At 43.6% G+C, this 25,921-nt stretch overlaps 1 protein-coding gene across 1 annotated transcript in view; it reads right to left on the reverse strand.

The window, feature by feature from the left end:
- Positions 1-25,921, reverse strand: part of CRYBG3 (crystallin beta-gamma domain containing 3) — a gene marked incomplete at its 5' end in the record, with an annotated part of 157,041 nt that overhangs the window by 14,596 nt on the left and 116,524 nt on the right. Inside the window, 6 exon segments of the mRNA XM_025198185.1 lie at positions 537-660; positions 4,418-4,557; positions 17,214-17,343; positions 17,721-17,830; positions 24,393-24,425; positions 25,524-25,650. Coding sequence (XP_025053970.1) covers positions 537-660; positions 4,418-4,557; positions 17,214-17,343; positions 17,721-17,830; positions 24,393-24,425; positions 25,524-25,650 — 664 coding nt within the window.

Consider the following 25,921-nt stretch of genomic DNA (forward strand, 5'->3'; position numbering starts at 1 on the left):
CAGGCTTTCCCTGCCACAGCAGGGTGTGGGGATGAATTTAAGATGACCCTCCAATAGTTAGATTCCATACATGGCAAATTACAAGAAATTTATAAATTTTCCACGGGTAGGCTCGAATTATTGGGGGGCTGTCTTAAATTCAAAGCTGTCTTGGATTTAGGCAAATACAGTATTGCTATATGATAAAAACAAGAATGGTGGAGAATCTAGGAGAAATTAAGAGCTTTAGCAGAACACCAGTTTTCATTAAATCAATTTAGAACAAGATGGTGCAGAAAATAATTACTCTTCCCTAGTCCACTGCAATCGGGGTAAAAGATTCCCTTAAGTGGACTTTCAGAATGGCCTATTGCCTGTCAAAGCAGGGGAATGCTGGTCCAATTCTCATTAATGGCAGAAATCTCACAGATTTTGGTGGAATTAGGACTTATTCTGAAATTTTTCAGTACCAAATTTAATGTCTTTTAAATAAAAGTAGGAAGGTAGGGGAGAGAGACTTGGTTTATTCTCAAAGCAACCTTTCCTGTAAGAAGTACCTGCTTCAGAGGACGAAGGGAGCCAATTACTTTCCAGCCACTGAACTCACTCCAATTTGAAATCTTGCTGGGTTCTAGTAGAATTTGTTTTCCTAGGAAATTGCCTCCTTCATAAGCAACCCACCTGGAAACAGAAAACACCCAGGGTATGTAAGAATGATGGCTGGGAAAACAAAGATACAAAGTAACACCTGCTACAATATTTTTAAACCCTAATTTTTTTCCATGGTAATAGCTTACTAAATGTGTACTGTCATGCAAAAATGACAGTGCTCCTCTAGTGCTTTAAGTGCAAGTCTTGCCCCACACTGTCACTGTTACGCCCTTTCGTGCTCACAGAGCAAAAAGGGATCATATGCAATTGGAGTGTGAAACACTCCAAAAGAGCCAAACCTGCTATATCAAACCGCACCACTGGACTGAGAACTTTATTCATGGTTAAAACACAGTAAGTGATCCTATGTGAATCATAACATTACTACTGTAGTAACAGAATGCAGTGCTGAGGCCATGTATACTGGCACAAAAATATACTCTGCCTCTTTTTCTCTCAGCCATAAACCCTCCAAGTTGCTCACTTCCTCCTGGTCTCCCACCATATATCATGGCTGCCTGTGGTAGGGGCTGACAACAAATCTCTGCCTCACTGGAAAGCTCAAGCTGCCTGAGCTTACTAGGTAGCTATCTGGCCTCTGCAGAGAGGATAAGTGCAGGCAGGAGGAAACAGGGAGGGCTGCAGAGGAGACATGGTTCAGTATAGCCCCATGGCATCCTGGACTGCACTTTACTTCATTTACTCTTTTACACATCAGCCACTTGGTGCATAGTTTTAAAGTGTTTTATGTATGGACTTCATTACTGAAACCTATTCAGATAACTCATGTAACAAAACAGTAAAACTCTGCACAGTGGGTTTTTTTGGTTTGCTATGAGTGAGAAAGACAGGTCAGCGAACACATCAAGGGCCCATAAAATGCTTTTCTATTATACACATTTGGGAGAAAGTCATTCTAATCATACAACCTTCATTCAGAGACAGTACATATTTGTGCCTATAGGGGAGCTGGAACAACAGAGATTCAAAGAAGCTGAAAACCATCTATAATATTTCTTCCTTATTATTTTATTTCAGGACTTTTTTTTTTGCAATGCACTCATGCAATGTGACTTAATGAAAGCAATTTTAGTCCCAGTGATGGACAATAGCCTCATTTAAAATGAACAGCCCATGCCCTAAGCACTGGCTTTGTGTTTAAGAGCCAGGAGACAGGGTAAGTAAAAAATAATTATAATAATGAAACAAATGTTGATTATAGTCATAAAACTATGGTGCTCGCTACTGGTATTCAATAGGGTACAAGAGACTATAATTCAGTGCCCAAGAAGAAAATCCTTGTAGCACAATTAGTTCCATCTCCTGAGTGACACAACCCTTGATTAAAGGAATGCAGACACAAAGGTGTGTATTCCAGTAGGATTAGGACAGCACTGAACCTCCTTTTTTGATTTGCTGTCTTGCAAAGCGTGTGTAGCTGAGCAGAGCAAATATGCAGAGAAATATGTATTTTGTTGTTTGAAATGCATGCTAGGAAGTTCAAAGACCACTTCCAGTATGCTGTAGGCTAGGCATTTTGAAAGCACCATTAGTACTTATGACCTTTTCACATTTAATTTGAAGCCTGTTCTAGTGTCAATGGCAAATGTTGCCAATACAGTTCTCAGCACATTTAGAGTTTAAAGGCCTCTGCTGCATTTTCACTGAACTTTAAAACCACAGAAAAATTTAACTCACAACTTTGATCTACCAGGCTGCAATCGCCTTTAAGGTCTAGCAAGGACCCCTATCTCCACCAACCCAGGCCACCTGCATTGGCTCCTCCAGACTGACCTCCCCATATTATCCTATCTTCCATTACAAATCTATGCCTGTGCATGGCAGCAAGATCCCATGCCACATACACAAGCCTGTTTCTTGCCTTTCACTTCCTTATTTATGCAAGGCTCACCTTCTACTGGGACAATGGACCCAGCTGTCTGAGGCAGGATTTTGCCTATCTGAACTATCCCATACAAAACCTTGACTAACCTCTTACTAAAACTATGCAGTCAACTGTGTTGCACAGCTACAAGGCATAACACACTAACCTGTGAGAGGTAAAGCAGGGGCACAACAGCAATCAGTGTCCTGCTCCTGCAAAGCTAATTGAAATGCACTTGGGAGATCCAAGGAAGCGGGCCATGCATCCCCAGTACTGAGGAAGGCAAAACCTCCCCAGTTCATACTAACCTGACTATGGGATAAAATTCCTTCCTGACTCTAGCTGTGGTAATCAATCTGATCCCGAGTGTATGGACAAAACCCTCTAGCAAGGAACCTCTGAGTTCTAGCTCCAAAGAGAGCACTGGCATACCCCAGTCAAAATCTTCAGCCTTGGCTGCAGCCAACACCAATTTTTCTGAGAAACTTGAAAACCCCCCCAACAAAAACCAAACAAACCCCTCTGAAAGGTAGCAACAGAAGAGGAAAATCCCTTCCCAGCCCCATGTGGCTACCAGCAAAGCCTGGAAGCTTGGTAAATACCAAATGCCCTCAGTGCTCTGCAACCTAAGAACTTGCAGCAAGTGCAACTCCGTACATCACACCTCCTTTTTGGACAGCCAGAGCTACCCTTTCTGCATCTACTCTATAAATCTCATTCCAGCTCCTTCAATCTTCTTTCATAACTAAGCTAGATTGTGGAGCTCTTCTTCATTTTCCTGCTGTTGAGTATGGTCCTCTCCAATATTTACCTGCTTCAGGCTGCAGAGCATTTCACATGATCTGCCAGTGTGTGTGTGTGTGTGTGTGTGTGTGTGTGTGTGTGTGTGTGTGTGTGTGTGGGTGTGTGTGTGTGTGTGTGTGTGTGAGAGAGAGAGAGAGAGAGAGAGAGAGAGAGAGAGAGAGAGAAGACTGCCTAGAGGGAAGTCCAACTTAATTGTTCATCACATAGACCTTCAATACTCAGCGACGACTCAGTTTTCTGGAGGGGCAGCGATTATTTCCATTTGGTCTCTTAAACCCTGAAAAATGCTCAGAAGGTGAAAAGCCACCAGGCAACTCAGTGAAATGTTCCAGGGGTAGGGATATACAAAATGACTAGAACTCTTGGTTCCATGGGTAGGAAAGTACATTTCCTGCTAGTTCCCCAGGACAGAATCACCCCATCTCCCACACACGCCCTGACTCCCCTGAGATGTAGAAGGCCTGCTAACATAGCCAGAGACCATAAGGAATAGGTGAGGAGATGATACTGAGGACCAGAGGGGAAAGGCTAGTGCTGCTCAGTCCACGGTGCTTGTCCGTGACATGGCCTCTAGCATCCCATTTAATTGCTCTGCCACCAAATATGAGGCCAAGAAAACTCACCACAAAGCCACACACCCCTGGGCTTCTCTGTAGTTAATTAAGGAGAAGAGAAGTTTCTGTATGTTGCTCCACAGAAAAATAATGCCTCCTGGGATGTGCAAAATTTTATATATTCCTATTTAAAACCACATTACAACAGAATTTAAAGCATTATGGCAAAGCTGTCCAGGGCAGCTCTGCAGCCACAGTTAATACGCACAATTAACTTTAAATTTAAACAGAATTTCTGAAGTTGGGAACAAGTTTTATACCAAGGGCCACTATTCATAGCACTGACTTGACAAACCTACCAATAATGCCACTGTAAAGCATGCAACACATAACAGAGCTAATAGAAGAGCTTTGCAAATTACTGACATTTATTTGTATAACCACAGTCCTTTGGAGCTTATGGCAAGGCACTTATCAAGGGGATCAAAGGACTCAATATTGTATTCTGCAATAAGGTGCTCTGAAATATTCCAGCTGTACTTACAATCCGCTTCTCACCCACACAGACCGGGTGTAAAAGTGAAGGTCCTCATTCAAAACAGAACTGACAGCATCTTTAAAGTGCAATTCTCTGCCCTTACAACATTCCAGGGCAAACAGGCTGACCGAAGGTTCAGCAAACACCTGGAAGAGAGGGTAGGTACAGTTACTCAAGATGGTGTAATTACCACTTGTGAGCATCTTACTCAAGCATCTTACTTCAGTGTCCACCTCCTCAGCATGGATATTCACTAGTAATTTGCATTTTTTATTTGGATCCATAAAGTTTCCCAAAAGGTCGTGCTGCTGAGGAAGTATGTTGTAATTGTCAAATCAGGGAACATTTGGGATCTATTGGACTTGACACCACACTACAGAGCCCAGTAACATGAGCATGGTTCTTCAGATTTAAACCTTCAAAGGCACTGAAACACCTTGAGGTGCACAGCGGGTTGGTGCTTTTGAAAACACCACAAAGTGTGTATCACTGCATATTAAGGTGCCTCAATATCTTTGAAAATCTGACTCTAAACATTTAATGAAGAAACAGGTTACAAAGTTAACTTCAAAGATCCAGGAAAATTCAAGTAGTTGGCAATCACTTTAGGCTCAAGTGACAAGTCAACACTTTTCACATAGCGCCATCTTTATCTACAGATAAGAGATTTGTTACCAAAAGTAGCCGATACAACAGTTACAAAATTTCAGTTACAAAGGGTGCATCTAGATGTTATTTCAATTGCGGCAGTGCTTTGCTTGCGCGATGAAGACATCATACCATGTGCATGGTTAACTGCACAGGACAGGCTGTCAGAAGAAAGGAAAAAGAAATAACAGCTTGCGCTACTGCTGCTGACCACTCTCATTGGTCAGCTCTCACTGGGGAGCTGTCATTGGTCAGCAACACTGCTGAAAGAATTAAATAACTACTTGGGAGTCATTCCCCGGGGTCCACGGGCTAGCCCTGGAGAAACAAGCTGGGAGAGAAAGGGAAAATCCGCCCCTCAGTTCCCCTGGCCCCTGCATGGAGTCAGAGCTACCCTGCCCAACTGGAGCATAGCCCTGGTCTCCCAAGCTGCAGCAGGGGTGGGGTGGGAATCAACCCCCACCCCAACCTTCTCCGTGCAAGTGCAGGGAGCTAGGGATACCCTGCCCAACCACAGGCAGTCTGGTCTGCTGGGAAGCAGCAAGCACTGGTAGGGTGACCACCTTACCCTAGTTGGGTGGGACAGTCCTGGATTTGCACTATCGTGCAGGGATCAGGAAACAGTGGGTGCCCCCTTGCAGAGTTCCAGTCTGTATGGGGCTGCCGGGAATGGGATGCAGGGAGCACCACGTGCATGTGTGCAGGTGCACACACGCACATGGCTGGGAATACAGCCTGGCCACATGGAGAGCAACTTCCTGCAGGTAAGTCTATGGCAGGGGAGGGAGGGATGGGACGTGACGGGGGAAGTGAGGGAGTGGGGCACGGGCTGGCGGTGCTGCCCAGCCAGGGTGGTGCACAGCGTCCAGGACTGGGGCAGGGAGCAGGACAGAGCCAGTCAGCTCATCCATGGAGTGTGTGTGTGTGTGTGTGGAGGTGCTACTGTATGTACAGCCCCCCCCCCCGATTTGTGTGCAGGGCGGGGCATATGCGAGTTGTCTGCTGTGGGCTCGGGGCCCCCTGCCCTGCTGCCTTTCCCTCAGGAGCCCTGCACTGGCCGCGTGCCTGCCTGGCAGCAGCAGGGGGGGTGGCGGCATGGAGTTGTACCCCCTGCTGCAGGCAGGGGGCACATGGCAGGCTCAGTGCTCCTGAGGGAAAGGAAGCAGGGTGAGGAGCCCCAAGCCTGCAGTGGGCAGCCCGCATCCTCCCCTGCTCCGCTCAAGCTTTGCTCTGGCTGTACCACCAGTGCAGAGGAGGCAGGCATTTGTCCTGCCTTTCCATTTTGAAAAGGTTACCACCCTAAGCACTGGGGAATTCCCCCTCCCCGCCCCATGCTTTCTGTTGCCCAAGAGGTCCAGACTGCCTGTGGCTGAGCAGGTCCTTGGCTCCATGCCTGGGTGGAGAGAAGTGGTAGGGGTTCTCCCCCCACCATGCCTGCTGCTGCACAGAATGCTCCAGCATGGCAGGGGTGTCCCTGATCATATGATCTGTACCGGCATATGAGGGACAGTGTTGTATTTCTCCTGCTGGGTGCTGCTACGTAAAGAGAATGAACCTAGGGGTCAGAACTATGCTGGGCAGGGGTTTCTTCCTTGCTCTTTTTCAAAGAAGTTTATACGGAGATGGAGCAATGTACCCTGGGATGCCAGAGGACCAGCAGATTGCTATCACACAATGTATTCCTTGCTACACATGCAAATTAAAGCTGGATAGCAACCAACTATAAAGTTAGTACACAGTTTAGAGGTCTAACTAGCTGGTTGGATCTTTTTATTGTGTGGTAGCTACTTTGTATATGGAGCTGGTCATAGCTCATTGCACAATAACTAATGTGCAGAGAGAGCCAAAGTGAGGTAAAGTATAAAAGCAATAGGACATACACAGTACCAACTTCAAAATCAAAATGCCTATGTTTTCATTGGAAAAAGGTGCATTTTTTCCTCAGGTTATCTTAATGTAGTTGCTCAGCAACTTAGCAACCCAGCAAGAGGTGATAGCATTGATCTCAATGAACTCTATTCAAGTAAAAACCACCTGCACCTTATCTCCACTAGGATTTGAAACTAAGATAGGTAACCAATACAAACACTTTCTTTGGTCAATTGTGGAAGGCGCACAAATCAGGAGCAAATCTGAAAAAATATACACCTATGCACCAAGTCATTAAGGAAGCAAGAGTATAAATGTGTTGTTCCAAGGAGGTTCACTTATTAGAAGCTTTTAGTGAAGTATTTCACAAGATCTCCACTGTGATTCAGGCCTTATGAATTTATTGGCACTGAGTCACTGTATGTAGTTGGTATTCAGCTGGTTGCTTAACTTGTACCTCAAGGAAATGATTCCCCCTCCTACCTCACCTGTGTAGCACTATTATCAGCATGCAGCTCAATGGGAGTGAGGAGCTCACCCAAGTATCCATGAGAAGGAAAATGTTTCTCATTCATCTGAACACACCTTTAAGTGGGCATTTAGTCTGAACCCTTCCACCCCTGGAAACCTCTAACTCCAAAAGAAAAAAAACCATCAAGAGCCACAATGCCTTTATTTTGAAAGGTTTTCTCTTCTGACCTGCCCTCCACTTTTTTTGGAAAAAGTGGAGTCAAATCATGGAGGATGGGGCTGCTCTTTTTGTCGGTTAGTTTTAGAGCTATTCTGACAGGTGCACTGCAGACAGCTGCTACTTGGGTTACTTCACCCAGCATCACCTTTGACCTGCAACAATCTTACTCTCTCAATTCCACTCTTTACCTGCACAAAGACTGACAGGATGGCTGAACTTTGAGGGACTTTCTAGATGAGAATCAGAAAAGGAAAAATTGCTCTTTTAAAATTGAGTGAGTGGCCACTTGAAAAGCTACTTCCCATGTACTGTGGACACTGATTACACACAACCGTTGATCCTTCTGGATCATGGTGTATGCATGAGATCACCAGGACCTTCAACACGTATGTCTAGGCAAGAGTATGGAGGAGTGGAGGTTGCCCAGATCTTCTATCCCTCATTTGAACAATTGAGACAGTATCCAAAGGCCAGACCAAGTCCAGACATTTGGTGGCTTGACAGCTGTAATTACATGCACGCTTAGGAATGAAACCCACGTCTCCTACACTACAAGCCAGGATTCTACCACTGAACCATAATAGTGGGCTGGACACTGCTGGACCCTTTTAAAATCTTGGGTTATTGGTGGTGTAACGTACGTACAGTCAGCTAACAGAATTTTTATATTTCTTTCTGATAATGGAGATGGAGACCACTAAGCAAGAACCAGAAGTCAATGAGGAGTACGGCAGCAGTGTAGTAGCAGCAGCCTGGATTTTCTCCCTTCTTACATCAGATAAACAGTAAGATTAGGGGATGGGGGGAGAAGAAATTCATTTGGTAAGGGGAAAGCTTAACAATTTCTTAGGCAGGTCAATGGGCAGACAATACACCAGGGAAATCCCAAAGCTTTCCAGATGTGAAGAGAAAACCCTGGAGGCCCCTTGTATCCTCCTAAGATTGGGGAGAGAACATGCTGGAGGAGAAGACATCAGTTGGGTTGGCTTCAGATGGTTCTGGCTGCTTACATAAACACCAAATCCCTTGAGAATTCTGCAAGTTGAGAAAACTTGCCCAGAGTAAAATCACAGGTATATGAGTCCCCAGCACAGCTCAGGGCAGATCCAGCTTCCTTCTACAGTTGTCTTAGGAATTTAAAAAAAACGTTGGCAGCTCTGCTTATACCAGCACCTTTTGTGAAAATCCTGTCAGCTACAAGAAAGAAGCAGCACTGAAGAATTCTTTTAAAGTGATGCTTATCTCTCAAAGGAATTGCCTTGCTTAAATAAACTGATACCAAAAAAGTGTAATTTATGAGAGTGCCATTTAAGCATAACATAGGGAGACCTATACAATACATGCCATGCTCTAGTAATTAAAGCAGGTTATGTTTACAAAATTTCAGGAAGCGTCTTTAAGGAACTATTAAATATGATATTCTTTACTTAACAGGTGTGGACGTTCTGATATTAATACATTACCTACTTCTGCGTCAAACCCCATCTCTCTTTTCACAGTGGCTTTTCAACTGGTGGACTAAGTTAAGCACTAACTTCAATTTATGCAGAGCAAAGATGGAATTTCCCAACTCATTAAATCCTGCCCACAAACCCTCTGACCTTCATTTAACAGAGATGAATAATAATCTATGAATTTAGGAGAGACTTTTAATTCAGAAAACAAAGGCAAATCAGACCAAAATTCACCTCGCTAAACTAAGACCAAAACAATGTAAATTTTCTTCAAGCTACTTTTGTTTCCAATTTTCCTTTTATGTTCCTGCTCCATTTAAAAGAATCCCAACATAGGAAACCTCCCCCACATCAGAAATTCAAGTTCCTTCATGCAATAACTGCAAAACCAGTCCACGTATACCAGTACAAAGATTAATGAATAACCTCTGCAATCTACTAAATAGATTTGCAGAATTAAAAATTCAAATCAATGAGGAATGGAAGGGTTCCCATCCACTTCAGTGGGTTTGGACTGGGCTGAAATTGCTACCCCAAGTATGAATTGTGGCAAGACTTTCCTTTGTGTTTGCAATTAATTATATGTTCTATGAATGGAATATCTCAGAAACTAATGGGAGATTAAATATTTGAAGTACATCATCCCTGGAAAAGCTTTTCTTTCCTACTCTCGGCCTTTATAACTTACTGGATGGCATTTCCCTCATTGAAGTGTCTCGCAGTTGTCTGGTTTAAGAGTTACTTCCTTAAGTGTGGGAAGGTTGTATGGTTTAGTGAACTTAATACAGGTCTGGAAGACAGAAACTCCTAATAGCTCAGCTTCAAAGTGTCAAATGACTCATTGTGTGGCCTTGGGCAAATCAACTAACTTTTGTGCCTGATACAGCCACCTCCCTCGAAGGAATGTTGGGAGGATTAGTGAATGTTTGTGCTTAACTCTGAAAATACAAAGCAGTGTAAAAATATAGGAATTACTATGCTGGCTCAGATCCAAGGTCACCTAGTTCAGTGCCCCGTTTCAGTCAATAGTTAGTACCAGGTGCCTGAGGAAGGCATAAGAAGCCTGCAGTAGGCAGCTGTAAGATATTTTCCTGCCAACCAGGATAAGAGCCGAGAGCCTGTTTTAAAGTCCTAACACACAAGCTTTCATTTCCCTTCCAAAGTGTTCTCATTCATTAGAAAAAAACTCTGTATCCTCTTAAAATCCATGCAACAGGTGGAACAAGTGGACAGATGCAAAAATATATTATAGATAATATTATTTATTAGTTCCATAAAACCAGATGCCTGATGAAAAATAAAGTGCAACTAGCATCAAATTCTACCTCCATTTTCAAGATACATCCTTTAGGCATCTTCACCCCATAAAGTTAGAGGCAATACTTCTTATCTATAGCACTCAACAGCACTGAACAATCACAACTGCTTTGGGGAACATGCTCGTTTTTACCCATCCCATCACACATGAAAATGCATGTGGTACACCACTCCTTTTTATTAATTCCTGGAACTATACAAGGTGAGCTGATACTGCAGGATGTCTATGGCTAGACCAGCTAACAGAGTTTAGACTACAGGACTCTAATTCCTGATTCAGGCATTGGGGATGAAATGAAGGCAAATGTGTCTGGGTTTTGATTCTTTGTATAATAGATACAAGCACCTCCATCAACAAATTTTATATTAATAAACATTTATTAAGGTCTTTGAGGTTCTTGGTTGAGAGGGTCAAGTGAAAAATTGTTTTATTAGTTTGAATGCTCTTTTACCATCACACAGACCGGCAGGTAGGGGCAGTCACGGCTTTTGCAGTGCCTCTCCTTTGAAGAAAATGACATCACCTTGCTGGAGCAACATACTTGTATGAAATTCTTCTTCACCACAACATGGGGTATTAAAAAGCTAAGTGGACTCATGGCTATTGGAAGCAGTGCTTTGTGGAACAGCTCTCAGCATCACAGGTATATATTTAAGGTAAAAATCCACATGAGCTCCTGGCAGTTGCTAAGCTCTTTCCTGTTTCTAGGATGCTCTCGGAGCACATGGATACCCTTTTGTTATCAAGCACAGGCAAACTAATGCCTATCTACACAAGCTTAACCTCTTGTTCATCTTTAGCTCTTCCTGGAAATTCCCAGGAGGCCAGAGTGCTTGAGTCTGAGTTTGAGGGAGGTTGAATGGCGAAGTAATTAAATTCTTTAAAAATTGTTTTCTTTGAAGGAGCAGAGGGAGGGCTGCGTGTGGTCAGGGAGCACACACCAGAGAGGGAAAGGGGCCCTGTAACCACCCTTCCTTTTCTCTCTTGTTCTTTGAGGGTACTAGGAAAAAGGCAAGTGACGGGGAGAGAGATTAGTCTCTCGGTTCATTTTAGGTTAGTTCAAAATTACTTAAGGATTACTTAAGGAATGATATTAGCTGTCAGACAACATAATTGCTCAAGCAATCCAAGTATGAACATACATGCTCTGAGATTAGAGTATTGCTGCAAGAAGGTTTTAGGACTGTGCCAGCAAGTGTATTTTGGTGATACTGCTACAATGATACTGAGGTTTGAGAGTCATGTCAGGAGTCCTGTTCCTTTTGCCTGCAGAATTCACCATGGAAGCAACATGCTTGGGCCAACACAAACACACAGACGCACCCTGCATTTTCCATAGGGACCTACAATAAAATCTGCTCCGATTGTTCCCAGCCAAACTGCAGAGGGAGCTTTGTTCCTCAAGATGTGCTCATTTCAATGAAGCTAGTAAAAAGAAATAGATAACCTAACTAGGCCACATCAGCCTGAATTCCATGAGACTCGTAGTTAAAAGGTCTTTGCCAGATTTGCATCAAGAAAACCGGCAGGCAAAAAAACTTGTTTTCAAGCTTCCAAAACATATGCTAAATACTGATTTTCTCACATACACCCCTCAAAATATAATATGCACTTTGGCTCTGAAAATCAGAATGAAGAATTTTTTTTCGGAATTATGGCTGCACAACACAGAGACAAAGCCTAATCTTCAGATAATTTATCCTCCCTGTTCTGCATAACTAAAGCTGAATCCCTAGCTGCTGCTGAAAACTGCCCTTCATGGGTGGATCTATGATTCTGAAAAGAGCTGAAGGGTTTGAGCTAAACAGTCTGAGAAATAGAGTGATGAGGAGCAGCCAGCAAACAGCAAAAGTGCCCTAAGTCAAGTTAGTTTGATTATTGGAACATAAAGACCATTAAAAGAGAGAATACTTAACACTTTTAGAGCGAAGAGCAATGAGCCATAAAGTCAAATGACTCCCTCAGCAGCCCGAACAGTAATATCCCAGCTGCTGCACTTTGAAGCAAGAGTCAAACCAGGGTGATTCCAACCCAGGGCAGACAATCAACTTTCCTATTTAATACAAGCACCCCAATTTTGGGCTGATTTTAGGGGACAAGGTGCATGCTGTATGTAAGAAAATACAGTATGTCTTGACAGTATCCCTTGAACAGTCACAAATTAGAAAGTAAATCAACAGATCCAGATATTGTAACAGTAAAGAAGTAACAGTATTCCATAATCACACATTGTTTCTCCCAGTACAGAGCTAAATATACACAGGTGTGTACGTGTGTGTATACGACCAACTAGGGGGTTTATTCAGATATTTCTGTGTTCATTGTGTTCACATTGTTATAATGTTGTATGACTCAGTTTACCTCCTTAGCCTGTGCACAGAGAAGGAAGGGTTAAGTGCCAGGGCTGGCAACATACAGACAGACCTCTAGAATCAGTAGTCTTGAATGGCTGTTGACTTATCAAAAAAGTTGACATGCCAGTAGGTGTCCAGAGGAGATACGTTTGTCAATGGGAGAGGGCTTGGAAAAAAAAAAAAAAAAAAAAAAGCAGCCTGGAAGGTTTGGGGGAGAAGAGTATAGGGACTGAGAGAAGAAAAGGAGATCTGGGGAGCTGGAAAGAATGGAAAGGGAAGAGATTAATATCTTTAGGGGTGCTCAGGGCTTCATGGGCTGAAGAGAGTGCTTAACTCCTTTGGAAAGGACAGACAACCTCTGGCTGGTTGGTCTTTGCCCCAATATCTTTACTGCAGAGACTGTCTGCTGTGCTGCTGGGAACTGTGGGTTACATCAAGTCTCCTCAAGATGATGTGAAGCCTTAGGATTAAGATTTTTCCAACGTGGCAATAAACCTTGAGATACTCAGATATGCACCTGAGGTTGATAAACGGTACAGTATTTAAGCTGAACAGTGCCAGGGAATCCATAATATCAGAACAAAATTTGATAATGCTACATGGTAATTTCAACTGGGAAGTCACGACCCTCTTGGAGAAGTGAACAGAAATATCCTGTTACAAAAAGGGCTGCGTTCCAAGTCTAATGTACTTTGGACAATGAATGCATTTAACTCAGCCTGCTACTGACTACTCAGAAGTTCACTGTTGTGCGTTTAATATCACACCTACTTTAAACAATGCCTTTAAAATGCCCAATATGCTTGGCATACACAACGTGTTACTGGATAATGAGCACGTTCCAGTTTGTTAAAGGAGGTTTTTGTTTGTTTGTTTTTTGAAGTAAAGTTTACCACTTTTCTTCCTTTTGTAATGTTCTGCAGATGAACTGTTTGCAAGAGAGGGGAACTGAAGTAACAGGTACAAGCCAGCTTGAGTGCAGGAAAGTGCCATACAAACTTTCTACAAACAGCCACCTATTCAAACACTCCTCCTGTTCTAATGCTGTGCCTTGCAAGTTGGGAGCCACAAAATGTTTCTTAGCGAAAAGAGAGTAATAATATGTATAATTATGGGGATATATATGCTTGTTGACTCTTCTCGGGTCTAGCATAATATGAAGACACCCATGTGACTCCTGACTATTCTGTCAAAGTTCCTGCCAGGCAGGTACAGAACTTGTCATTAAAAAGGAAAGACCTGGCACTTCCTAATGCTTCTAGGTGTTTTCTTAAGAGGTTAATCAAAATTAAGTTGTCTAGTGTGATAAAATAGGTTCCTCTGGTCTCACACAAAGCTGCGGATGATACTGTTTGCAATAAAGCATTAAGCACAGATCTCTAAGGAATACAGGGTAACCCTTGAATCTTCCTAGGAAAGTAGAACCTTGTCTGTCTGTTTATTGAAAAAACTTCATCCATTTGAAGGCTGATTCTTCTGGTGGTGTTTGTGGCTCCTCAGCTAGCTGTGAGACCCTTCATACTATAAAAGCTTAAACCATGAATCAAATCCAAAGGATCCATGGTCACTTGGAGAGCTGTCTTTTCCCTTAGCTGGTAGCATTTTTCCTTCCTTGCTGTGACAGGAATGGTGGCTCAGGCTGATTGCAGGGCTTCAGCAGGGGCAGGTAACACTTCATTAATCAGAAAAGCAATTCAAAGTTGGGCCTAGTATCTTTATGACCGAAGTCTGTTTCTGTTTACAAGCAGATCTTGGAATATGTTCAGATCTGGTATGGGTATCAGTGCTAGGGTTACTGCTTTGATACAAACAAGAAGCCCTAAGGAGGCAAGGTCAGATGGTGGTGTTTCACCAGTTTCATGTTGGCAGTTGCTGGCACTCTTCCCTGTGTGATCTGGGCATCCATGTTACTGGAGAGTGGCAGTCTTCTTGAAATGCGCCAGGGATGGGCTCCTAAAGAAGATTCCTGGTAATCTGTGTAAGGTCAAAGCAACATACTGTTTCAATAAAGATGCTGGCCAATCCCAGTACAGTTATGGCAAGGCTCTCTGGCCGGATCCAGACATGCAAGCATGCATGGTTTGTGGCATCGCAAACCCCTTTGCAGTACCACCAACTGCAAACATTGCATGTTAAACCATGTGCAGTGCTGCTAATTTGCAGCATTGGGGCAAAATTTGCTACTGTGCTGAGACACCCTGTGCCCCAGCCAGCTCCCCCTACAGCACATGAAACAATGGGACAATGTATCCTGCTGCAAAGTGCATGGGTAGGGGCGTGCACTGTGCCACAAAGTAGCAGCACAAATTCGTGCTACTACTATTTGTGCAGCTGCAAATGCAGCCCCTGCTAGTGTGGACACGGCCTCTAAGTACAAACCCTGGGTATTTCCATGGTATATGGGTGATGGGTTTTCCTTCTAGAAAGAAGAGAAAGTGTGTGTTATGGTGACAGAGAAAAGGAATAGATTTCTCTTAAGAGTTGTTCCAAAGTATATGGTGGTCTTTGTACTGGTAATTATATTAGTACCAGGATTGTTTCCAATTACGTTTGAATTCTTCTAGTGACATATTTCCTGGTACTGCAAGTGACTCTACTGAGTCAACTTTAGATGGCTGCATGGTACTAATTGTCTTTGGAGCTAGTATCAAGTGAGTAGGCAGCTCCTTGCTGCTAGCCCTGGATTTAGTCTGGGGTTTAACAAACTTTTCCTGCAAACTTTCTGTGGCTTTTCTCTCAGTGATGCCATTGAGCTGTGCCTTGAATCCCTACCTTTATGCTTTTTCCTCTTCCAGTGCTAGTAGTTTTTGCGGTGGCATTGCCAACTTCTCTACTTGTTCTGTTTAAGGTTCTGGTCTTGACACTGCATTTTGGCTGGCAGACAATTATTTTTGGTATGTGTCTGAAGAAATGAACAACTTCGGGTCTGAAAAAACTAACAACTTTAATGAATCTTAAGATGAAGACTGGTGACTGGTAAAAACTTGTGACTGGTAAACACCTGAAGAAAACAACTAGCATACCAAGTGCCTGTCAGATATGTGACTCATACCCAAACAGGAAAAGCATCTGTTATACTCACTCATTAACAGCCTGTTGCAAGGAGGAGAAGGCTTGCAGCTTGAAGGGCTGCTATGAAGCAAGAACAGTTAGTAGTCCTGTTTAGGAGTGTCTGTACAGGTTGGGAGGTAACAGAACCTGTATGGAGGGGTCTGTATAGGGACTGCAGACAGAAGTGCAGCTCCCTGCAGTAACTCACACCGCTCTCCAGGAAGCCTTCTCAGTTACAATGATCCCCTGGAACAAACAGTTCACTGTTGGTTCCAGGGGGGGAGCAGACTCTAGCTGCTGGCTGCAGCCTGCAGCTGGCTTCCCCAAGCAATGAGGCTGCAAAATTTGCAAAATAGGAGGGAGGGAGGAAAGGGGGAGGGAGGAAAGGGAGCAGAGGGAGCTCGTTCTAGAGGTTCTCCAGTCCATGCTGGAGGTTTGAGTGGGTGAATTGGAGCCCCTCCCCCAACCTTGGAGAAGTTCCAATACACCCACCCCACCCTCCAGCAGGGACTGAAACCCCCACCCTGACCAAACTCCCTCCACTCCTTTTCCCCACTCCCATTATGTAAACAGTGACAGACTGGCAGGCAGCACAGACAGAAGTTACAGAAGATGCTCTGTTTTGAAACATCTTAATTTGACCCCTTCATGTAATGACGGATCAGATTTTTACCTGATTGGCATTTCTTGAAGCTGTATTCAGCCATACACTTGTGTGGCTACATTGAGTCAAAATTGTCACGTCTGTATGCGCCCAGGGAGAACAAGTTCAAATAGACTGAATTTGTGTAACTTCCTACCAGTGTGCTAGGAAGATTTCTGAGCTAGAGGACTGAATTTATTACTTAGTAGATTGTGTCTTGCTGCCATGGGTAGCAAAAGGAGAGTGTGGGAAGGCTCTAGCCACTATGCCTTTTATGTCCTCTTATGGGAGCACACAGGGCAGTTGCATACTTCTAGTGACATGACATGCACACGCACGTCCCATGTGTTTAAGAAGATCATAATGGGATCTGCACTCTCACCTGCTACACAATGCTATAATATAAATGTAAACCCATGCACTTTATTATTAGTGCCACATTATCTGATGCCCACTTGAAGAAGCGAGCCTTATACTTTTGCAAAACATATCTCCCCCAACATTACTGATAGCAAATAATATACTAAACTTGAGCTGTTCTAAAAGAACATTAAAAAAGCAAATCAGAATTCAGCAAATACAAAACATAATCAAGCTATCAGAGTATCTGGGCATGTGTGGTCTGGCCTGCTCTAATATTGCAAATCCACAAGTCAAGAAATCAATCTTTTTATTCCCCCTGTGAATCAGTCTCTGTTTCAAGACAGCTACTTGCTGCAGACAACTGGTTAGGGAATGAATTGTATAACATAATATTTTCAATAAAGCTCTTACATATTCAACAGGCCTGAGGGACTTGATTGTAGCAGCAGTTGGGCAGCCACAGGAAGTGAGGTCAGTGTAGAGGCCTTCTTCCAGCACACAGCAATTATCAGTGGTTTCCCCTTGGTAATGCAGGAGCCAGCTGAAGGAATAAATGTAACAGCATTTGACTGCTTCAGCCAATTGTCAATATTTTTTAAGGTTTATACTTTGTAGGAGAATTACAAATCGAACAGTTTTTTTTTTTTAAAAGGTGCTAATAAAATTAAGCAAATCCTAAGACTGGTTGAGCAGCCAAAGCAGAAAATCATGGTATAAAAATACCAATGACTGCACCAAAGAGTTAATGGAATGCAATTAACTTTACTGAATGGTTGATAAACTTGCAAGACAGTGGGTATACAAGAAAGCAAGATGGCAATGTGACAGATGCATCTGGCTACTTGAAATTTAATGCTGATTTAAAAAAAAAAAAGTGCTACTACTTAAAAATGGTGGTGACTAAAACAACACACTTACCATCCCCGAAGAACCTTAAAAGAACATGGCATGAATGATGTAAAATCAGAAACTTCTGCTGTGAAATCTATACATGCTCCTTGGAAATGTGTGCAACTGAAAGCTTTGAGCTACGAGAACAAACAAAACAAAACAAAACCAAACAATGACTGTAAAGCAAATGTACTCATTTTTATTACTGTAAGTAGAGGCAACAGAAGTCACAGGGAAATCTCAGTTCAAGTTACAGAAATACTACAAATCCAATGGACTCTCCAGAAAACAAGTATCTTCAATTTATTTGGGACTTTTTTCTCAAGAAAGAAACCCAAAGTGTTTTACGAATTATGGGCTAGGTTGCAATCCTCCTACCAGTGGCGATGCGAAGGAGGTACACATGTACCCCCTGAGAGCGCTGGTGCATGCCCTGACAGCAGTGTTCGCTGCTTAGGCAATAGGCCGGCGGAAACGCTGGTGCCCCCCCCTGCAAGTGCCGGCTGATTGCTACGCTCGCTGCTGCCACTTTCGGTGGTTGTGGCTACTTCTGGGAGTGGCTCCAGCGACAGGCCAGTGCTTGCTCCCAGAAGCGGCCGCAGCCACTCCCGGAAGTGGCTGCAGCGAGCACAGCGATTGGCCGTGGTGATTGGCCGTTGTGGGACCGCCCAGGGGAGCCTCCCCTCCTCCAGACTGCAGGATTGCCTGCGGGGGACCCCCGCCCACCCTGCTTGGTGGGACTGGTCACAGGGGGGGCACATGACCCCCCCGACTAAGGTGGCACAAGTCGCCCATGCCTCCCACTGATGTCAGTGGCAGCGGTAACACATGTACATCCAGCCGAAACAAGACTACTGCTACAGAAAGGGATCATGAGACTGAAAGATTTTGCCCACACTGAGCTTGGTAGAGCTCAGCACAAGAAAGGGAAAGGAAATATTCATCAAAACATACCAGGCCAGAAAGTGCCATGAGATTTTCTGTAACTATACTGGACAGACAGAATTTAAAAGCTAGGTTGTGAAATTCTGGGAGGACTAGATGTGGCATGAACTCATGAAGTCCAACCCAATACCTTTCTATATACAGAAATTCTTAGCAAAGCATGTTGCAGTGACATAGAATTATAATCTGGCAGCAAATTGGGTGTATGATACTGCCCACTAAAAATCAAAGAATGCTGCATTAAAAAAAAAGTAAGAACAAAGTGTTGAATAGGACACAGCCCATAATGATGAAGAGCTTGAGAATTGTATCATGTGCTACCAAAGCAAACTTTCACTTAAAGACAGAGATGGGAAGAAAGATAAGTGTACCAATATAACATAGCGTTTCAGATTCTGTAGCATACAAGGAAAACACATACTATTGCCAAGGCTACCCTCTTCTTCATGCCCCAACTTGGTTAATTTTCTGACAAAGAAAAGAAATGCAATCTGCTTTGCCAACATAGGGCGTGTGCAGGCAAGCCCGCACGTGCCTCTTCCCGCATCTCAAAGCAGTTTGAGACGTGGGAACAAAAAGACGTTCCCTGCACTGCATATTTGCAGCACAGGCTCAAAATTAGATACCTGGATATCCAGGTATCAAAAAAACAAAAGAAACCCGCAGAAAAAAAATGGGGCAGGACATGGTCCAGGACTGTGCCCTGAGGCAACCGGAGGCTCGGGTCCTCCAAAGAGATGCTCTGGTAGCCAGCCAGAGCACCTCTATGGCTGCCCCTTGCCCTGGCACTACAGCACATGCGGGTCAAGGAGCAGTGCAGGCTGCAGCAACTGGGACCCGGGCTCCATCCCCAGCTATGCAGGGACTGGGGGCTGGGGGGGACTGGAGCTGGGGATGAGTGGGTGCAGGGGACTGTGAAGGGGGGCTGCAAGGGAGGGGTGGGTCCCCCACCAGTCCCCTGCAAGGCCCACAGCCCCTCCCCCTGCAGCCACAGTAGCCAGCGGGGCACTCAGGACCCTCCTGGCACAGGTCTCTGCATGGTGTGGGGCAGCATGGCTCAGCCTTGGCTGCCTGGTACCCGGCACTGCCTGTACCACATTGCGTGGGTCTGACCTGGCTCAGCGTGGGACCGTGTGCCTTCGGACAGCTCCGGGCCACTCAGGCTGTCACCTGGGGCCCCATGATGCTTGCAGGGACTGCATGTTGCGCTGGGCTGGTTCCTGCATGCACAGAACTGGCCTGGCGCAATGGCGTGCGGGACCTGTGGCACACGGGGGCTGTGCCAGGAGGCTGCTGCTGCAGAGGTGAACTGCGGGCCTTGTGGGGGAGCATCTGGGCCCTGTGGCCCCCCCTTGAGCAGCCCACCCACACAGCACGCCCCACCCACAGTCTACCACCCCCAGGCCACCCCCACAAACCCATCACCCACATACCTGGCCCTGTGGGTCAGGAGTGAGAGGACTGAGACAGGGGGCAGGCTGTGGGTTGAGAGTGAGGGGCAGGGCAGGGGCAGGGCACTGGCATATCAGTGGTGCTCAGCAGTACACACCCTGGTAAGTGAAGGGAGTAGGGTCAGCTCTGATTTTTCTGACAAAAAATCCAAAAGTAAATGTCAAAGTGTATAGATATTTAGAATTTATTTTATTATGATGACAGAGACACTGGTAAGCTTCCAAGTCACTTTAAACTTGTAAATATATCAACAGAACATTGCCCGATCATTCTCTCTCTAGATCAGGGGCAGGCAATTATTTCAGGTGGAGGGCCGCTTACCCAGTTTTGGCAGGCTGTCAAGGGCCACATGGGTAGCCCTGCCCCTTGACAGGTGCCCTGCCCCCTGGTCACCATCTTGGGATCAATGTCCCAATGTTTTGGGCCCAGTGTCCCAGGGCCAGCACCGGTGGGGCCCAAAGCAGGGCACAGGTTGGCAGGGGTCTGTGGAGCCGGGCCGGACTGCACCAGCAGGGAGAGGAAGGAGCTGGCCACTTTTCCCCAGGCTCCTTCCCTGCCCAGGGCCCCCCCCTTACCTGAGTTTCTGGTGCAGGGCAGCCATGTGGTCCCAGGCCAGAAGCCCTTGCTGGGGCTTCTGGCTGGGGGGGGCAGGGGGGGGGGGGGGCCGGTGGGAGCCCACCGGCCTTTCCCTGGGTCCTACTGCCCTTGGTTCCTGTCATTTTTGACAGGAACCAAGGGCAGATGAATATTAATTTTCTAAATTTTTTAGGGGCCTCGCGGGCCAGATTTCTCCCATACCTGCTCTATATAGTGGCATTTCATTTTAATAGTGAAAGAACACAATTTTGGATATTTTAATGAGATAATTTGGGTTTCTTATCAGAGAATTTGCAAGTTTTAAACAGGAAACACTAGGATCTCTGCTGGTGAGAAAAGTGGTGACATTCAAGAGCAGAGGAGCCCGTCCAGGGCCAGCACTGGGGACCCAGCTGGAGGGCAGATGAGGTGGCTGACCTCTTGGCCATTTGGGGCAAAGAATACACACTTGGACAGTTCAAAGTGGGCCACTGCAAGGTGCACATCAGGGCGATAGCTGCCCAGATGGCAGAGTGGGGGCACCTCATCTGGGTCTGGCAGGCGTGCAGCCATAGGGTTGCAGGTCCAAGGGGGTGGATGCTGTTGAAGGTGGCAGCAGGTCACAGCTAGGCAGCAGACTGCTGCAGCTGGTAGAGGGGGCAGGGACCATTCCAGGTTAGGGCTGCTTCAGCAGTCCAGTTGGCACAAGGGGTAGTGTCCCCAGATACCAACTGGCTGGGCCTCTAGCAGGTTGTTATACTGCTGGGGCCAGCACAGGTGCTGGCCCCAGGCTCTCGGTCCCTCTGGATCCAGATCTGGGAGGAGCCAGGCAGGGTTATTTTGCCCTAAGTGGCACAACTTGGTCCACACCAAAGTGCATGTCTGGGCACATGTGCGGAGGCAAAAATCCCTGGCTCAAATTGGTGCTGCTTCTATTTGAGCTGCTACAAGTGCATGTGCCTGCATGTGTGGATGTACCCATAGAGTGAAAAAGTCAAACACAAGCATTAGAAAAGGATATTATGGAAAATCTAAGTTTATGTTTTTAAAAGAAACTAATATATTTCCTGTTAGAAAGAACAAGAGAAGCTTAATTTTGTCCTTAAATGAAAACCGTGAATTGGGGAAAACAAGCCAGCTACCTGTGATGAAAACACTGAGGCTGATATTCCTATTAATGTAAAGGCATTACTGAGCCATAAAACTGATATTTAGGCTATAATTTGCCTTTTATTTATCCATAGATTTCAAAGCATTTAAGACAGGGAAGGCAAATATTTTCTCCATTTTATCAATGCATAAATTGAAGCACAAAGAAAAATATGCTTGCCCAAACCCATACAGTAAGTCAGTGACAAATTTAAGAAAAGAACTTGAGTCCAATAGCCCCTTGAGAGTCATTTCCTCCACCCTGCCATGCATGCTCTGTATTGTGACATCTTTGAAAAGATTATGGTAGTGAAGATCATATATTTTAAATAATAAACTCAGGAAAAAGCTGCTTTTTCCCCTAAGAAAAAGAGTAGAAGAGGAGAGATGTCATGGTTTTCACTTCAGAAAATTTATAAAAGTGTTAACCAGTGCATCTGTGCAGTCTGTCCACAGCTACAACAGTCTAGAAAATAACATATCCTAAATCTGATTAAACAGAGTACAAACAAACAAGAAACAACAAAACCAAACCTCTTTTAACTCCAGCTGGGTTAAAGATTCTCTAACTCTGATGCCACTTTTTGAAGATCCAAATTAAGCAACTGCTGCAAACATGAATACTGTTACTATTTTTTCTGGCAGATGAGAGTAAAGTTACTGATATTTTTGTCTCAAATACTGCCTTTGACTTACTCTCAGTTGTTAAGTGATCTTAGAAAGTTTCTCACAACCCCTTTGTCATTGTGAAGTATGGTATTTTTAAAGAAATAACTTCTAACAATAGGAACGCAGCAGTCACTTGCACTCTTCCTTCATTAGGTTGCAACAACCTAAACCTGATCAAATTAACCCTTCAAATTAACACATGCAGGATCTTTCTGTGGAAAAAAGCAATGTAACAAGCAACACTGTACATAGTTCAAGTTATACTATAAAGGATTTCCTTGTGTTCTGACAAAAACAAGAGGTGGAACAGGCACTCATTACTGTTGATGGGTGCACCTCCAATAGTTTGAGTGGAACCCCAAAATACAAATATTTGTAATTATCTGTTTGAATCTTAGGGGTGTGCAAGATTATCTGAAACTATCATGAGAACATCCTCTGAGATGGTCTGAAAACTGGAGTGGAGGATAAGAGGGAAAAAAACCTGCACTGTCTGGGACCTCTGGAGAAAGTGTGGATCAATATTTATTTTATTCAGAGTCACTGATTTATTCTGAAACAGTTTACCAAGCCCTTTGTGAAAGTATCTGCAAGTCTTCAGACCTGGCTGCAAACTGTTGTATGAACAGAGCTAGCAGGAAACTGAAATTTGAGATTAAAATAATATACCAATTATGTCTTTAAGACTGGAAACGTTTCCTGAAAGCCTGAGTTAATCATCAAATTTTAGAAGCTGAATGTAAAGTAAAGAAAGGGTCTGGTCAAGCTATCTTCAGTAATGCAATTTGTACATCTTCCATGTGCCTGTATACAACACAAATCTGTACAATAAGCAAAAGAGATAGAAAATTATATTCAAATGACAGAATTGTTAAGTTAAATGAAACTAGATCGTTCTATTTTCAGGGCTTTTTTTTTTTAAAAAAAACCCAAAAAACATTTTTGCTTTACATGAGGTTTTCTAAATTTTTCTCTATTAAACGTGTATTGAAGAGTGAGAGAAAATTCCACTGGATCACCTCTCATATCAGCACTGGATCCCAGGTCCCCATGAAAGAAGAGAGAAAAGAAGTCAAACTGAAAATAAAGGATTGAGATGGGGCCTGCTAGAAGAAAACACTGCAGCAGGCAAGACTTGCATTTGATGAACACATATATGCATAACAGTTTCTATATTTAGGAAATCTGGATACACACGTTATTATGGATGTAACACTGCCTTACAAAACCAATGAAACTGGAACTAATCTGTTCTGTACAACCTGAACACTCTACAAGAAACCTTCCTAACAAACAAGTTCTGTCACTGGATTTCACAAGTCTTGTTTTAGTTTATGAGAATGTACAACGCTGCTTTCCATCACTTGCATGTGCTCAGTCAAGATCAGTAAAGGGAGCTCAGGGTTGGCTGGGAACGGTGGCTCTAGCTAAGGAGCAGTTGTTATTCCATCCCATAGAAAAGAGACACACAAAACGGAGTCTTGCCAAAGCACAAAGTTTTAAAAAATAACAGCATGTAGGAAAAGAGATGGCAGAAAGATAACAAGTACATAAATAAAGTCAAGGTTTCATAATTCTGTACTTTACATACTGACAAAGGGAGGAAGGAAGGTTAGGAAAATAAATGACAGCCAAGATGTAAAGCGATCCCAAACCACTTGATCTGGCACATTTAAGTCAGGAAAAAAAAAAAGAAGTATGATCTGAAACAACACAATGAATAAAATCTTTGGCAAACTTAACCTCCAAGCACATAAAGGCTTCCTCATGAAAGCGACCACGCTACAACAGGAAAATAGCACTGAAGCTATTATTTGAGGCAACAAAGGTGGAAAATTCAATATTAACTGTGTTTCCTTTTAAATGCAGTTCAGTACTAGAAATGGTGTTATTAAATTGCAAACATACCAAATGTGGAGGCTCATTCTTTCCAAACGGTTCCTGCAGCAGAAAAATAACATAAATAATTAAATTATAATTACTCTCTCAACAGGTAGTAAAATCTTTGAAATAACACTTTTCTAATTTAAGAATTGTGGAGCCAGTGTGTACTGGACTGCATCTTACTGAATGCCCCTGGGCTTCCAGAAGCCTCCCTTGTTTATGCATAAAACTTGTATTAATACAACTCACTGCTTAGAAACTAATTTTAAAAAGCAAGTGGACTCCTGTTGTGTGGACTCTTTTAAATGTATTTCAGAGCACTTAATTCCTTAGCCAGAGAATTTGAGGAAACAGAGGGAAGGACCTAACCTCTCACAATGCAATGTAGTCCAACGACATAAGATTAAACATGCTTTGTTTCCTTTCTAGTTTTTTGTGCTGTAGATGCTGTGTGACTTATGACCTGGAGAATAGTGCTATTTCTTTTATACCAGGGTTTTAAGAGACCTAAAGTTAAACTTTTTGGGCAAGTTGACTTTTTTTTTCCTAGACTGAATACTTAAATTTTAAAACAGGAACTAGAGAGGGAGAAAATGTATTACATTTCAGTTACAGCAGGTAATAAGAATACAGAAAAGCTAAGTGGTCATGGATTTTTAAACACTTTACCAATAAAGCAAAAGGTATGTTTTTGTATTTTAGGTAAGATTCATGGAGTTTCCATGGCAATTTTTTTTTTTAGGGGGAAGGGGAGGGGCTGTTGAGAGAAAATTTGCTTTTTAAAACTAGCAGAAGTTTCACAGAATGATGGAAAAGTGGGGCTGGAAAGGACCTCTGGAGATCATCTAGTAATCAAACCCCCTGCCTGAGGCAGGATCATCCATATCCATACCATTCCATACAAATCCTTTTCTAGCCTATTACTAAAACTACCCAATCAACCCTGTCATATAACTAGAAAGCATTGTATTTTGACCCACCATCATTTTCCATAATGAGATTATTTGTGTTCCATTGCTTTTTCTAATTTTGCTTCATTTGAATAGACAAGTTAGTTTTGGCCAGTTGCCTGCATCAGAAAAAGATTGCATCTCCAGAGTTACAAGTGACTAATTTGTTTCAGACTTCTCTTTCTGATGAATTATGAAAACTCACCAATTTAATTGGACGTATTGACAATATGGTTTTACTGGATCCTCCCCAGTCAAAAAAGCATTTATATTTTCCTTTTTCCAGTACATACTGCTCTCCACAAAAATACTTCTGCTGGTATGCAACCCACCTGGAGAGTGACAGACAAAAAAACCTGATATATGCATTTTTCAGTACAGTTCTAAGAAAATATTAGCTGCGAGATGATATTAAAGAGAAAGCTTTTCAAAAGTTTTAAAATGCTTCACCTGTCTGTGCAATGAGAAATTAAACAGATGGCAAAATACATGTTTTGTGGTAAGAGGCATGATTCACACAAATAGAACATGCCTGTTTTTATGACAGATCTTCGCAACAGCCTCTCATCTCTTACACTCTCATTCCTCTCAGATAATTTCTCA

Source organism: Alligator sinensis, unplaced genomic scaffold, assembly GCF_000455745.1.
Source record: "Alligator sinensis unplaced genomic scaffold, ASM45574v1 scaffold19_1, whole genome shotgun sequence".
Taxonomy (NCBI): domain Eukaryota; kingdom Metazoa; phylum Chordata; order Crocodylia; family Alligatoridae; genus Alligator; species Alligator sinensis.